Source organism: Rhyacophila brunnea, unplaced genomic scaffold (assembly GCF_057557595.1).
Source record: "Rhyacophila brunnea isolate RB1 unplaced genomic scaffold, BYU_Rbru_1.0 scaffold_7, whole genome shotgun sequence".
Classification (NCBI taxonomy): Eukaryota; Metazoa; Arthropoda; class Insecta; order Trichoptera; family Rhyacophilidae; genus Rhyacophila; species Rhyacophila brunnea.
This window is the reverse complement of record NW_028233339.1, coordinates 2,540,810-2,558,636: the sequence shown is the minus strand read 5'-3', so window position 1 is coordinate 2,558,636 and position 17,827 is coordinate 2,540,810. Positions and strand designations below refer to the sequence as shown.

Here is a 17,827-nt window from a genome sequence, read left to right as displayed (position 1 = left end):
TTGGTAGATTATTTGTGTCACCTTCGAATTTGTTTTGATAAATGCCTGTTGTATAAAGGTTGTTTAGTTGAAAATGTCCCTCTGAAGCGGACGAAACCGGTCCAGATTTAATTAATAAAAGTGGAAAAGGTACTACAAAATGTGCGTTTTATTAAATTAAATTAATAATAATGAATTTGGATTAGGTACTAAAATAGTAAGGAGCGGCATTTTGAATATCAAAGTTTCCGTCAAACAAAAGGGTTGAGAATCACTGATCTAAGGTAGGTATTAAATTTGTTAGTCTTATTATTTATCTACCGCCTAATAATATCCTTGGGTGTGGTGTTAACCTTTTTATAAGTTAATTAATTTCGGAAAAACGCCATAAATCAATTTATACGCACGTTTAATGGCTATTTAATTAAGATAAGTACGTCAAATTATTTGCGCAGAAAAAAACGACATTTACGATCCGTCACTTCACATCATAGGGAGTGTTTAAATTCGAGTAATCTTGTGAAGAAGCAGCGTCAAGTAAATTTGATATATTGTTCGAAATTCTAAAACCACGTCCGACCTTCCTTAAAATCAGAGCTAATTTGTCTGTAGTCAGAGGCGACATATCATCGCATCGCGAGAAACCAGTGGCCCCCCGTTTAAGCTGACTAAAACAATTATAATGAAATGAATATTAATATAAGGAACGAATTCCACTGGTTACACTCTTGTCAGAATAGAGTTATGATTAAGGTGTTCTATATTTGTACATATTATATTCAATTGATTGATCTGATTGATAATGGTACATGTGTAAAGCAATCAATAGAAAAAAAATCAGAAAACAGAAGTGTAATTTTGCATAACGACGACAACTTTATGCGGCACAAAAGACCCTACGAGAGCTGAAGCAGTTTAAATGAGACACATCTACCACATTCTACTGACCTGGCACCATCAATCGTTTCGCAGTCTACAACACCATCATATTAACCATAATATTATAAATTAACCTTGATTTATTCTTCAGCTCAAAACCAAGAGAATTCTAACTAATTAATTGAAAATTTAAGAGAGAGATGGGATTTTTTTTTATAAGTATAATAATTTAAACTAATTAATTAAGTACTTATATTAAATTAGATTTTAAAAAAACTTTTGGTACCATTTCAAACATTCTTAAATTACCGCATTATTTAGGCCAGGGGATAATATGTATCTATACACAAAGCACATGTTAAAATGCACAAACATATACACAAAGTTATACATAAGCGTACCACAGTATGGTATAGAAATGTGTAAGCTAAGCATAACACGTAAGAACAAAAAACAAAATAATAAGAAAAAAGAGAACAAAGAAGAGTGTACGTTGTAATAGTTTGCTAAAAACATTAATTAGAAATGGGCAGTACTATCATGTGATAGAAAGCGGTGGAAAACGTTCGAAATGACAATTTAGATTGATTTCTGAGAAGGTACATTGAAACACACCGACAGGTATAGAACAAGCATGGAGAGTCTTTCATCCGGTGGATTCGTACAGAACGACGATGTTGATAGTTCTCGTGCGAATACAGTTCGACCGCGGTTCATCCATTAACAACAACCCCACAAGTCGCGATCGCATCATTTCCAAGGCTCGTGAAAACGACGTAAATAATTAGGCGTCTCATTTTTTGATAATTCAATTAAACGGCGGAGCGTACAAACAAAGCCCGTGGGATAATTGCGGATCATTTAAGTAGTAAATTATGATAAAAATAGAATATAGCTACATTTACTTAGCCTAACGCAAAAAAACAGTCGTGGAATTTCGATGATTAATTATTATTATAACAACTATGAAGTAATCGTTGGATATTACAAGAGTGAAGGTCGCCTGTGAACAAAATAAAATAAACAAACACGCGATTTAACTCATCACCAGTAAATGGATACCGGACAACAATAAATAATTAATTAACATGCCGTCATTATGCGATGATTTCAGTTGTTTTTCGATTCTACGAAATGCTAAATCTATAGTATGGCCATTGGCCACCGCATTGTAAAGATAGAGTAACTACGTTTTTGAGTCGCTCAGCAATTTTCGGCGATCTTCGGTTTTACACACCAGTGTCACCTACCCTCAGCTGTGCATGCCACATTCTCACAAGTAATGGATCTATCGGAGGTGACGGTGAATGAAACGTAGTCGATTTCATTGTTTTAATTCGTGCAATTATTTAGGTACAATGTAAATGTTTAATGTTGTTATAACTTTATGATCCTACCTGCATTCTGAGGGTTCTCCTCTCCTGGTCTCTACGCCTGTGCTCGAGAACGCCTCTCCGCTTGAGCAGATCCTGTGTCGCCTTGTCACCAACCTCTGGCAGGGATGTCTCCACGCACGACGCCCAGTCTATGACGGGAGGTGATCCGCTCACGTCTTCTGCGTCGCCCGCTGCACACTCTTCTTCTTCGCTCAGGCTGGCTTCCATTATGTCAGATTCATCACTCGACTGCAAAATAAAAATACTTTAATGTTGTCATTAATTTGTAAGGTTACTCTTTCTTTAATTGACTAGTTCGGCACTTCCTTGGCTCGAGTTGCAGCCAGACGGCACTAATTAAACACGCACGGTGGAGGAGCTTAAGGCCATGCATTAGTTGAGGCACGGTCTAAAAAGATCGTCGCTAGGCGATGCGCGGATTGCGGGTGGCGGGTGAAAATGACGCCTGTCAAACGAAATATTAATTGTCATATAAATCCAACATACGTCCATTTTATGTTCTGTTTATTGTTCTATTAGTAACAATAATAATATATTCATTGACATGTTTTCTTTTTAAAGTAAATGGGTAACGTTTTTAGTCATCTTTACACGATTTTAGAATTAATTGACCCGTCGCCATCACGCAGCAAAGTGACGTGTACCTGGGTCAACATTCTCTCAGTGAATGGCAGCGAGTCCAAAATTTCGTCGCGCGTACAGTTGAAAATTATTTGGCGTTTCACTGATGCGTCACCTTAAGTAAAGAAGGGAAATACTGATTTCAAAATTTGTCCTCTGTCTGTGTATACTGAAATTCTTCCGTAGCAGCATTGTCGAGAGTCAACAACAGATTAATCAAGAGAGGAATCATAATTATTCCATACCTGGTTGTTATTTAATTTAATTATAATACAATACTATGAATTCTTATGGATTTAAGTACCCTCGGTCGATAGTATTATAAAGATATATAATAATTTTACGCCAAATATGCCAAAATACTATAATTTTGTAGGATTCAAGACAAAAATGTTTCTCTTTCAAAAATATTACATTTTTTACGCCTTTGTACCATAATAATCACCATAGAAAAAGATGCCAACACCAATAATAGAAAACTACACTACCTCAGTCACATTATGAGAAGACAAAAGCTTTGTCCCTTATCAACGGTATATAGCTAAGGAAAAAATCGTATTTCGTGGCTTATAAATTTCTATAATCCATACGAGTGCAACTCAAACAAACCACTCCAGATAGCAGACGACTAAGAGAAGATCGCCGCTATGGTTGCCGCTCTCCAATAAGGGATGGCCGCACGTAGAAGAATAACAATTATTTAAAATATACTTACATTCGCTCTGGCTTCTCTGGAATCCGCTGTCTCCTCAGCAGGACGCCTCCTCCTTACAACGGAGACGTATTCGGCTGTTCCAGCAGCTCCTAGCTGTCGCTCCAGCGGCGGTGGATCCAGCCCGCAAAGAAACTGCGTGCCGAAGAAAAGGAGCTTGCGGGCCCGCATGGCCAGCTGAGCGGCTTCGGGTTCCAGGGAGCGCGGAGCATATGCGGCTTCGGGGGCGCCATACATCAAGGGTGTGAATCCAGCTAATCGAGCGTCTTCGGGCAACCGCACTATCTCGTGATCTGCAAGCAACAAAGTAAACAGCATTACATAAAAGTTAGATTTCGTCGTTGGTGCCTCAAAACCGGCAATGCTGTTTGAAAAACCTTATTTCACATAGCCGGTTTTGAATGTGCAACGATGATTTAAAACAAACGAAGGAAGCAGACAGGAGTACGGGATGTCATAGGCGTTGTCGCTTTTCGAATAGATAATCACTAGATAAATACAATCATACAGTGTACAGAAGGGACACTAAACGGCCACGTGGCGGCTTGAAATAAAACCTAATGTATCGACGAACGGCAGAAATACGAGGCAGCGAAAACTTTAGGACTAAGCGGGGTAGATTGAAATTAAAAAACAGTAATTGAACCAATATGACTATGCACCGTAAAAATATTCGTTGAAAAAAGCATACTTACCCCGGTCTAAGTCATTATGTGTACAAGCTTCAAGTTATTTTTAAAGAGTCTACAATTGAATATGGATCTTCGAGGCCTCCTGCACAGGTTTCTTAATAGATTTTTTCCAATAAACTAATTAATTAATATAAATTTAATAGCCTTCAAGGAGGAATCCGATGGAAAAGTAAGATACAGCACATTAATTAAATACACATTTATATAGTCATAAAGAATATGTTTGCACACGACAAACATGTGTAGGTATGTACCTATGTTTTAATTAAAACCTTGGATAACCTGGATATCTATTGAGTGCAGTAGGTACAAACCTGGAGAAGAAGCGATACCCTACATTGGTGATAAAATGTAGGTACAAAGCATTAATAATAATAGGTTATCACACACATTAAAAAAAGACTTCAACGCATTGGCACACACGAAAACTCATATTTTTATCAGATAAAAAATAATTCGAGTGGATACGCAAATGTTAAAAAAATGAAAGTTGGAAAAAATAAGAAAATTTTCGATTCAAGTAAATAATTCATAAGAGTCAATGGCCGTTTCCCTAAAACTAATAAGTCACATCGTAGGTAGATGATGGCGGACAGACATAGCATATATCTATCAATCTCTCGGTGAACGGTCCGAGCATTAAAGATGGACTGTCTCCCACAATAGAAGTGTTGGCGCAATTACCTGGCCGGTTAATTTAACTGCTCAATCGCCGCCTTGTAGGCGACCGGCCGAACCAATATATCCACCTCGTCGGAGGTTTGCAACAATTTCGACAAAAGGGCATTCAAGAATACTTTGATACACATTCGAATTACACGGTTATAACATAATATGTTAAGTATGCTTCAAAATTATAATAAATAAAACTCAACAGCCAATGCTGTCTACCGTTTTCGGATTGGGCCAAAAATGTTAAATTCAATCTTGGAAATATCAGTAGGTATACCATGGCCCCCACAAGGGGGGCTGACAGGGCACTGGCATGGGGGCCCGGCGTGATGGGTCGACCAGATAAGTGAGATAAACGCACATTAAAAATGTGCTCTAATAGTAAAAAAAGTTGCCTGCGAAGATATTACAATTTTAAAATAATATGTAGTTATGTGATACAATTTCTGATTATTGTGTGTCAATACTCGACAACTCCATTTCAAAAATACAAAAATCGCTAAATAATGTTACCTCGAACATCATTTGGAAAATGCTGGTATAGTGGTCACATAGCCTTTAACCTTAGCGATAGGTAGGGGGGCACCAAAGATACTAGCCTGGGAGCTCGTTTCTGGATGTGGGGGCCATGAGGTATACCATAAACGTATCCCCAAAAGGCGTTTACAGTAAAATATGTTTTGGTAATAGAAGTCGCTAATCAAAATTGTTTTTTTCGATTGCCACTATAGGAAAAAATTCGATGAAATTCAAATAGAAGATTTCAAGTGAAAAACTTTATTTTTCCGGGGTAAAATCGATGGATTTCATTAATTAAAATAATATCCTATGTACCTATACTAATTATTGTACTCGGCCTCTAGGTACTCCTACGAATAAACATAATAATAAACAGTTGAACGAGAACTCATTTTATACATTTTTTTATAGTAAGTTTACTTGTAATTTTTCTTTTCTTCAACCAATCAAGTCGCCAGTGACTGGCACGAATCCAGCGGATACAGGTTCAAGTCCCGTCGGGTGTCGTATTTTATTTCAACAAAAAGATTTTTTCTAGTGTGTATATGCACGAGATGTTTTCAAATTATCAGTTTCTTCCTATTGTTTTCAATACATATTGATTATTTAAATCACTTTTAAAAGCACATTTTAGGTAATATGTTTATACGCGTGTTTGCTTAATACCGTCACAAAATGTACCTAGTAGCACTACAACTCAGAAACCTGGAAATAAATTCCCTATATCAACCGCTTATAAAAACAAAATAAACGAATAATTCCAGAGTACGCAGATCTGCCATTTAACACATCTTTTGAGAAAGATATCCATCCACACATAGAATATACCCTGGGGCGGACGCTCGCAAACTACAGTTATCGTATTATACCAAATATATTAAACTAAGATAGTCTCCCGAGCAAAGCGATAGTTTTACAATAGATTAATGTGAAAGAAAAAAAAACATTCCACACGTCCGCAGATCGATAAAAATAATTTATTTGACCGTGTGAGAATAAAGATCACGAGTTATTTCTAAAAGAAAAGTCTGTTTATCCAATGCAGTAGAGAAAGTTATTGCGATACTAATGATGGTTTATATGCAACACGTGACGTCTTTATTTATACACCATATGAGCCAAAAATCGTGGAATTCTCAGCGCAGTATCATCACCGTGGGATGGAGGATTATAAGCTGAACAAATAAAATATAGGTATATATTATATAATTTATTAGTATGGCAATGATAGTCCGTAGAGTGGTAAATCACCAATAGGATTTACCAAACGGTTATAATAGCTAGTGACGTTAGACAATGTTAAAAAATCGTCTGGATATGTGAAGTAAATTATATAACGTGAAAGAAATGGCAGATATTTAACGGTTTGCTCATTGAAGTCATGATAAACTTTATAAAAAAAAACTCCATTCATCAATGTCATAGATGTGTGCTGGTTCTTTTCCGTTACAGCGGTTTCGGTTTAGCCTAGTATATCTACTTAGAATATATTTCTTCTTCTTTTGCCCTCCCCTATCCTTATCGGATGTCATCCACCATCGGGGCGATCTTCACCCCATCATTTCCTACCCGAAACAGTACGGCGGATCTGCATTCGCACCACGAAATGCAGCGTCGTAATCTGCTATACACTGCATCTATAACGAGCTAGAGAATCCTGTGCTATTCCCTTCTGTTTTGATACTACGCATAGCTTCTGAGAGAGAGTACTTAATATAACATTGTGTTATTTTTATTATTTTTTTAAACTATACGCTGTTCCTAAATATAATATATTATACCTAAATTAATATTAAAAATATGGTTTTTAACAAGCCCTACCATGCAACGCGTGCTGGACTGGCTGTGGACTGGTGGAGACCGAGAATTGAGGAATCCGGAGTTTCAACACAATAATTGAAAGAAGAAGCAAACAAACCATGCCCAATAAATCATTTTAATTTAAACGTTGCCGGATAGTTTCTCATGCCACTTAGATACAAAAACGATTATATTAACTCCGAATTTATTTCCGGGTCCCAGGTTCGAAGCCTGGGTCTGGCAAGTGCACATATTGTTTTTCAATTTGTGTATGAGTCAGAGTATGGACTTAACAGGTTGAGCAAGTGGCTGACATCCATTACTCGTAAAAACAAAATCTGTTAATACAAACCTCCACACTGAAGAGGCCCATATGTTCTTATTAGAATCGGACATGGTCGAGAAAGAAAAAAAACTCCGATATTGAATGAAATTATTTATCACTAGCGCATTACAAAAAAATTGTTTCACAGTTACGGGTCAGTATTTCTTTTACAATTTTCATTAATTCGAACGTACATGTAATTCAATGAACTAAACAAATTAAGGGATATGGTTGCACATGTAGCCATAACCATAACGTTACAAAAACAATTAGAAATAATCCAGTAGTTATTACATTTACTGGTGATTTTCGTTGGCGATCAAATAGTCCGTACAATCACATCAGTTTTCCGTGAACGCACTTGAAATTATTGAAAATATTAAACATACCTAACATTGTTTTATTAAATATTTCAAAATATTAAGTTTTGACTTGAACATACGTTTCATGGCGATTAGCTACAGGTGCAATTTGTAGGGACACTACTGATATGGTTTCTCCGTGACTTATATTCATATAATATTAGATCTACGTATGTAACTAAAGAGTTGAATGCATCTAGTCAATAAAATCGAGCGCACGTCGGAGTGCAACGCTCCTAAATTATGGCGAGTGCAAAGTAAATATGCACAACGGAGATCGAGGAGTGAACCGGCGGCGATTTTCCCACGCCACTGACCCAAAACAGTGAACGCCGTCCGTATCAAGTTGAGGAGCTAAGAGCTTCCGCACAATAGTGATAACTTGGCTTAGGATTATTAGGTATTTAAATATTTTTGCTCCACAACAAAATATCAAAAATATCTATCTGTTTTAGACAATTTTGAAACATTTAAGCCGTATCTGTTAGCACCTATGTTTAAATATTTTGGATAATCACATATTTTTACATAATATTCTAGGTTTAAACACATAATCTCACATAAACATAAATTGCAATGTTCCTGGACCAATTGGAATAAAAATAAGTACAAAATTAAATAGTGTTTTAAATAAAATACTGGACTTCAAACGCTGCAGAATATTAAAGCTGTTTTGGATATCCCTCAGATGTTTCAATTTTGTCTACTTCAGAAATAGTTTCATTTACATATGCAATAATAACACAGCACTGTAGAAGTGGAAAAAGTTTTTCCATATATAAAAATTTGCCAAGATCAAATCGTCAAAGATTCACATTCGAAAATTTGAAGCATTATTTTATTGTTTATTGTAATAAAGCGTTTTCTGTTTGTGAATAAATAATAAATTAAACTGTTGAAATATATATGATTTATTGTAATACTTACTTAAATTTTTAGCACCTATTTTTGTTTTTTAGCACATAATTATGAAATTTTAATGACATATTTTACAATGTATTTTAGGTACTTACCTATTATTCATTTTTAGCACCTAAAAATGAATAACAGCCGCAACACGTTGAATTTGTCGATTGTACCTTGTTGCCATTCACAAAACACATGTGGTGTCTGAAGATGACGAAAGGGGAAACTGAGGTCGCAAAAAATGACTCAAATAAAATAGTACAATACTTAAATCCATTAGAATTTAAATTAAAATTCCATCAAGTCCCATCGGTAGATAGCGGTGGCGAAGGGTGGAGGTAGGCTGTTAAGATCCGCCATAAATAGTGCACACTAAACTTTGTCAGTCATTCATTAAAATAAGACTACAATTTACAGATGTTGGTTAGTTTTTAAAATTCAATTAAACCCTGCGAAAACCAAGCCATAATAAATAATAGTCAAAAAATACTCGTTTATCTATAAAATATATAAAATTATGCCACCGGTCGATAGTATTAATATTTTAGTAACTTAACATTGTTTGTAAAACAGAGAGCAATACAGTCGTCAATGCGAGTTATTTCGTCAAATCTTATATAATATAATATGCACAATGTTTCCATGGGAAACAATGTAGGTACTTAAAATAATGTAAGAATTCCCAATTAACTTCCAGATTGTGTATTATTCTCCGACAATAATGCCTTCAAAGCTTTCGGGTATTAGCAATAATCCTCAAAGGAGAGGATCATGCCGATTATGGAAACGTACCCGCCAAGGGAAGGTAAGTTGTTGCAAGATGGCGTCTGCGCGTGACGATGTTCACCTCAGTCCCCCGACAGAGGTCACTGGGTGCAACTAACTATCAATAGGTAACGATATGCGAATATAATGGCCCGTATAATATGACTCTGCCCGGATTGGATTATGAATGCTAAACATTTAGACTTGACTTTTGCAATAGACAATCTACAAAACAATTTTTATAATGACTGTGCTATGTATGAACAGCTGATGCAGCGATGAATAAAAAAATAAAAAAGTAAATGTTACCGAATACCAACATTTTTTGAGACATTTTTCTTTGGGCAGCGTTCGCAATCATAAACCAAACTGAATACCACATTATTCATCAAAACTTAACCTACAGTTCTCTCACTACCCTAATTTCCAGGGAACTGAAATACCTAACGGGTGTGAAGTAACAGGCAAACGATCTCGAGTAACGGAAGAATACGGGGTAAACTTAAACACATGTCAAGAATACACTTGTCCTTCGTTCTGACAACTGCTCTCGGTTTATGCGCTGACGCTCATACAATATTGGTGTATTTGAAGGTCACAACACACATTATTGCAGTCTATAATGTGTGGTTTATTTTCGTAGGACACTCCAGATTCAAAACCCTGCTTCAAAATGTAGTGTATTGGGGTATAGCATATCTGAATTATATTTATTAATGTTGTACTAATGTTTTTGGTGCTGATAACGCAATCGATTCGTCATGAGATTTTAAGAGGGACCTTGAAACAGCTCAAACCAGTCATACAATTATACCAAAATCTTAATTTTATTTTAAATTGATTAGTCAGTGCGTGTGGCGTCATTAAACGCGCCACGAATTATCTCTTGAGAATGGCTTCTGCGAGGACTTCGTCATGTTGAAAAAGAAGGACACCAGCGGTGAAAACCTAAATAATAGTTATATAATATTATGACAACTGATACTAAACATGTAAAAATATTTTTTTTTCCGTTTCAGAGTTATTTAATAAGGAGAATCATAATCGAATGCATAACATGAATATATAAAGGGCTATTAGTATTTTACTGAATATGTACATTAAAATAGTCGATAATACAGTGAAAGATCAGTCATGTGTCCTCCACCCGGAAAAAAGTATAAAGAACGTCTCCATTAGCACAGCAACACATAGAATATGTATGTAATGAATAGAACAAAATAATTGTTTTAAACTACTGTAAAAGCTTTACTAGCCAACGAATATTTCGTTTTCCGTGCGAGCTTTATTGCGCCCCTGCATTATTGCAATAAATTGTGGCCTCAATCGACCAGGTGGTAGGTAGGATGAATGCTTTGGGTGCTTATAGCGTCTAATATATTTAGTGTATGTTATATACCTATTTTGTAACAATTATTACTTTATTTTACATATTATATTGACTACTTATCGAAAAACTTCACTAATTGCATCACATTTTGAATATTAGCAAATGTTATATTTTTATTAACAATGTACTTATTATTTTTATTTAATCTCACGGGGACACAAAACAATCCGTTTCACCTTATTCTATATTTTTTTTTTTAATTTAAATGATGTATCTTTATAATAGGGACCACAAAATGTTGTATGTATCTAAATTAAATAATTAATTGCATAAACCCAAGAGTGATACCATTTTCTTAGACGTAAGTACATTTTACGACTTTCGTTTCGATACGTTCACAATAATTTTTCAATCGTTTCCACCAGTTTACATTTTTTTATTAATCGCTCAATTTTTATGCACTGGTTTAAATGCTAATTTTTAATTCAATGTGTTAGCCTGCTATACTGCATTCGTCACCCTAAAAGCAAAAGGGAGTTATGAATGTAGTTTTGTTTGTATTTTGTTTTCTCTACATTATAGGCAAAATGGCATTTGTGGAGCTAAATCCGTGATATCACAATTTACTAAAGAAAATAAATGTCGCTTATATATTTGTAGTTGTTGTAGCGATTTTACCAGTCTGTGTGCAGTGTTAAAGGCCCTTGTGACGAGGCCACAAGATATGAAAAATAAAAACTACATTTCAATCTTTGAGTAATAATACGTCACATGTGCTCTAAATTTAATTTCAGAATATAAAGAAATACGCTGCTAAATAGGTAAGTTTTACTACAAAAATAACATTTTACAAAATAAAACCCCCAAAATAATTAGCAGGAATAGTGTTTCGTGTAGTGCCTCGTAAACAAAACAGCTAGAATCGCTTTATCACCAGTGGTATAAATAAACATGTTAAGTGTATGTTTATAGTGGAAGGGTTACACGCAATCATAGCTAGGGTTAAATCAGACAACTTGAAGTGGCAAGTTGCACGCTCGGTCGACCAATCGCCTGCCATACGTCTTCCATGGCGCATTCCATGATTGGCTTGTCCCACTTCCGAGGACATGCCAAAATGGCCATTGTCTATCACGGTTCAGTATCGAGTAGAGTAGATACTCCAACGGCGATGGTACAATAATTTATCTCTCCATGTGTTCCTGACATAGAACCTTCGCCTTCGCGCCACTCGCTATTATTACATACTGTATCTACAAATTACTCGAGAAAATTGCGCCGATTCAAGTCTACCTATTTCGGTTTATTAGATTTTCTCTGAAATATTATCGGCACAACACAATCAATAACTCATCAAAAAATATCAAAATATACTAGGTACGTCCTTTATGTTAGTATACACGATATACTGCTTATGCATGCATGCTTTGTGAATCCTCGTAAATCTTTGTACTTATGTGTTTATGTCATCTAAATTCTAACTATAATATTACGTAATCATACGCTGTGTTCATACTGTTTTGTATGGGACGTCTTCATACGCTTCGTAACGTGCGTCCACCGAATGCAACTAGCTACAGAATTCAGAAATCGCCGTCGCGACTGAGAACCGCTCGTAATCCGCCGACTGCCTTACCGCACCTTGTCGCTTAAACGGCGGACCCGCATACCTTCTTAAAAAGTCCACGATTAGATTCTAACAATGAAACCCTACGTATCTATTATATACGCAAGACCGCTATCGGTAGCTATCGAGGGTAGTTTTCTATCGAAATATTAGCACTTATTGTAACAAGTACAATAAGTTACGTAGTTGTAATTGTTACAATAAGTGCTATGTTTTAACAGCACCCCTCTTGGGTGTGCTAAATTTTATAGTGAGATAGACAGTGTTGACTGTTTAGACGGCTAACCTATTGTAACAATTATAATACTTCGATACAAACATATGAAAAACTACCCTCGATAGCTGCCGATAGCAGTCTTGTGTATAGAATAGATGCGCTGGTCTGCAGATATAACCACCAGATACTCATCTAAGATTTGTCACACCCGCAAGCATTGTATCGTGTTGCCTAAGAATCTATACATCCAAAAAACTGGGTGAGTTTAACGGCCAATCAACGTCTTCGCCTCAGTCACTCCCGATTCACTAGGTATTATTTAACTCAGTGTTTAAGCCTTCGTTGCAACGTATTTCCGCTAAAATATGAATCTTCGACCAATGTAGCTTGCTCATTTCCACTTTTTAGGGTTTCCATGAAATATAGTTTGTCCGCCATGTTTGTTTGTTTGTTCCTTTAGTGCATGGATAGTGAACTTGCGGTTTTATAGGCCATTTGAATTACTCCACGTTTTCATTATTAGTTAGTATAAAGTTAGACTTTTATCAAATAATTTTGAAGTTTCTATATCACTTTTGTAGTGTTAACTGTCAATTCTTGGCGGAAATTTATTGTATTAATTAAAATAAAACACAATATGCAGTACTAGTTCCACTTTTCTAATATTAGCCAGGACCGATTTTGTCCGCCTCACAAGGATTATTGTCAACTGGTAAAGGATATACAATAAAACAGATATTTTATGTTACTTATAGCAAACTTCATTTGGTCTTCAAGATGGAGAGATTCTTCATCTCTGTCTTAACCAGTTCTTTGTCGATCTCTGAGCGTTATGAACAGCATATTTTTTCTAAACCACTCACGGTCAATTATCTATACATTTTATAATGTCCAATGTTATCCGTATTTTTTTTTAACAATCACTTGGAGTTACAGATTGCTAAGGATAGTTAGTGTGTAATGTAATGATATTTTAGCTCAAAATTGTAAAAAAAAAAGTAAAATACTATTTTTCTTCAACATGTGGGTGGTTCACAATAATTATGGATCAAGTCCAACAAAATGGATCCTGAAATATTTGAAACTAAAGTTACATCTCCTTTTGTAAAATTCATGAATATTTTCACTGTATATACTTACCATATTTTGATAGTACATGGATCAATTAAAATAAATAGTCGAAACATAAAGTATATTCAGACTTTATTAATATTAGCAAATTATGTTAGCAAATACATATTTAATACTGCTGAAGGAACTGTCAAAATGGACATGATTCACATTCAATTTGATGTCTTATCAATACTAGTATTGCCATTTATGCGGAAAATTGTAGAGTTACGATTGTGATATAATCACACAATATAGAAATTTGTTTTATCTAGCCATTGAAACAAATAAATCTATGAAAATTGAACTTGATCGATAATAATTATTTTGAACCACCCATATCGTGTTTGTTATAGTAAAAACCTATGTAGATTGGGTAACCTATGATATAAAAATGCATATTAAATAATATCAGCGGCGCATTTTGCGGAGCAATCGAACTCACCCACTTCCCATGAGGCTGCACGAAGAGTTCAACGGTTAACCCATGCTAATATCTATCTCTTCGTCCAAACTACTTTCTTACCGATACCTACCACAACGTGCACAGACTTTCGCAACTTCAATTCAATATTTACTCAGGAGCGCCAATTATCTATTTATACGTAAGAACGCGAAAGATTAATGCCTCCAAACTGTTACATAAATCTAAACGGTATTTCAATTTCAGTGTTTTTGTTTTTCAATAATATTATAATTTTATTGGATGTGAAATCTAAAAATAATTAATCTAAGTTTACTTCTCATCATTAATAATTTATCTGGACGTTGACAATGGATAGTATTCCTATATTTATATAGTACATAGTGCAGTGGGGCAATTGTAATTTTAGGGCAAATGCGACAGAAGTCTCAAAATCATTTAAAGTTCATGTGAATTGTAATTACAATTGTATACAAAAAAGTATTATATAGGTATGAGAAAAAAACAAAATATGCGATATTAATTAAGTTTGTAGTACTAAGATGTATTTATAGAGGAAAAAACAAAGGTACCTAAGTGATATTGGTATTTCAGTAGCAAACCACTGGGGAAGACTTATTTACCATAGTTCCGACCGTTGAGATAAATTTTATATTTGTATTTATAGCTCCAAAACTCATATGTGTAATAGATATATTTTGTTTGATATCGAAGCCACCACATAATCAAACTAATATTGAAAATGTAATATGTTGTTTATATGATATTAATACTATGTAGAATGTTGCCAGATCGTTCTGGCAGTGTAGGGCCTACACTGTAGGCGACTCATTTAGGTGTTGGTATCGTTACTTTCAAATCACACAAACACGGTTGCAAAGTGATTTCGTCTCGGCCGCAATACCAGATGAAATTGTCCTTCCCCTACATAGGAGATTCACTATTTTACAATCTATTGGGTTCAACTCAACACAATGGATTAAGTGAATGACTAACAACGATCCCTCGTGAAAAGGCTGTCAATATAACCTCCACCTTGTGGAGGCCTATATGCTCCGCTCAGTTTACTTTCTGTTTTATATTACATAGTTGGCAGATAATAAATGCACTACAGTTGTTCAAAATAGTAGTTGGCCAGTAGAGTATATGCTCCATAACTTTGCACTCTGGCTCTAGGATGAAAATGATGTAATAATATATTCTAAAAATATCTCTTTTTACATATATTATTTATTTATTACTACATATATTAATACAATCGAATATCATTTGATCTAATTTTATGGAAGGTAATCAGGCAAAGAGGAGTATAAATCAGTGTTATAAAAAGTGCAAAGTTATAAAACGTATAGGTACTCTAACTGAATTCGATAGTTAAATTTTATCTAATTGAAAAAAAGGATTTCTTTGACGAAACCGAAACACAACGAAATTATCTCATTTATTTTAAACGTTTGCGATATTATGATCAAATTTTATACCTTGTTATAAACATGACCAACGACAACAAAAACTTTGTTTCTCCGTATTCTGACATGTTTTTTTTTTCATTTACGTCACTTTTTCTCTCGGACCAAAGTTTAAGTGTATTCCTGTCGTACACGCATTTAAATGAACGATTAAACATATCGCACAATAAAGTCTAGGGAACATTCTAAAAAGTCGTCTGCTAAACTATCTGCAAAAATATATAAATCAACCCCGTATGTTTTTTATTTAACAATTTCAACGTCATACGCATCCAGAAGAAATGTGGTAGGTACATACTCGCAGTGTGTGAATATGATGTCACAGCGGATATAATAATTTTCATTCCCACAGAGGGATCTTTAGAGATAGACACGATAATATTAATATTCTCATCGAGCGATTTATACGATAAGTTAAGCCAGCCAGTAATTCACAACACAAATGTATTATGCACTTTAATAAAAACTACGGATAAAAAAAAAAATTTATAGAATAATTACTTGTTTTAACTAAAATAAAACACATTTTTCGGTCATCCATACAACGCCTATCTGCTAAGCATTGATAGATAATACAAGCAAATTAGTTAATAAAGATTGTGTAGGTATCATACGTCTCTTAAGTATTGAGTGGGGTTGAATAAATTAGTACATAACCATTAAAATAGTAATACATAAGTTGGCAGATAGAAACGTGGTGGCTATAAATTATTGTTTATACCCACCATCTCTCCGACACCTGTTTATACGGCTCTTAGTACATAATATTATGACATGCGATTTTTGTGACTGTTCGTCTAAATATTCTGAATAATTATGGTTCCGTTTATTTGGTACGCTATCTTCGTACAATAATATTGATGCTGTTTGTCCTTTCACAGGCTACATTTGCATTATATTGTCAATGTTTTGATTTCGGTACAAGTCGATCAAATGATAAATGTATATAGTATTCATTAAGAAAACAATACCATACCTAGGTATATTCATGACAAATTTAAGTCTTGTGGTTTATCCTGACAATATCAGTCAATTTTATAATTTATGGAATTGACAGTTTGAGTGAATCTACAATTATTATGTTGAATTGAAATTGTTGGCGATCATAGTGTGCTACAAATGCAAGTGAAATGCGAATGACATGCAGTTAATTTAATCATTAGTCGTTTTAGTATTTTTAAGATTTTCTTCAACTTCTTATAAAAAATATAATACCATCAAAGTTGACTATAAATGAAATTGAATGACAATGAATTTTTAAAGCTGAAATATTCAATATAGCAATAAATATCAACTGCTCTTTATGTATGATTTCTACGAGACATTAGACAACATTTTCATATATAGGTATAGAAAAAACTGCTTTGACGTTTAAAAAAATATATAGCACATATAGATATCGTCACCTCCATACTACAACTAGATTGCTTGGTTTTTAACTGTTTTCGAGATAACTATTGAATATGATTCTACGGTTCCTTCTCTACAAAATGATAAAACTAGGTACATCAGAAGTTAATGGGAACTGTATTAATTTTTTGTTTGAAAATATTAGATAACTTTAAAACCATAAAATATGCATTCAATAAATAAAATAATATATCTGCAATATCTTTTCATACAATTGATCATTATTTAATTGTTCCCCATTAGATAATCACAATTGTCCATTTTTATGTTAAATAAAAATTATAGCCTAGATTTATGTTAATCAAGTAAAGTTTAAATTTCATTTTCCCAACAATGACCAAATCAGTTAGCTAGTAATAATATCTTAAGGCATCTCAAGAGCCAGTTATTAATTTTTCAAAGCCGTAAACATAAGACATAAAAAATTCTTAAATTGCATTTTCCCAAAACTTTTATATTTAGATTTGAGATACACTGCTTGCAAGGTTATAATATCAGGTTATACGTACAGTTATATCATTATTAATTTGGCTATTTGGCGCAAGGCAGGAATATATTATTATTTATAAGGCAATACCACCAACAATGAGTTGTTCTTCGCTGCCATATTG

At 34.4% G+C, this 17,827-nt stretch overlaps 1 protein-coding gene across 1 annotated transcript in view; it reads right to left on the bottom strand.

The window, feature by feature from the left end:
* Smg6 (Smg6 nonsense mediated mRNA decay factor) overlaps positions 1-17,827 on the bottom strand; it is a 202,786-nt gene that overhangs the window by 53,496 nt on the left and 131,463 nt on the right. The window contains exons 18-19 of the mRNA XM_085957911.1: positions 3,592-3,881; positions 2,256-2,483 (exon numbers count right to left, since the gene is read on the bottom strand). Coding sequence (XP_085814037.1) covers positions 2,256-2,483; positions 3,592-3,881 — 518 coding nt within the window. The remainder of the gene's footprint in view (positions 1-2,255; positions 2,484-3,591; positions 3,882-17,827) is intronic.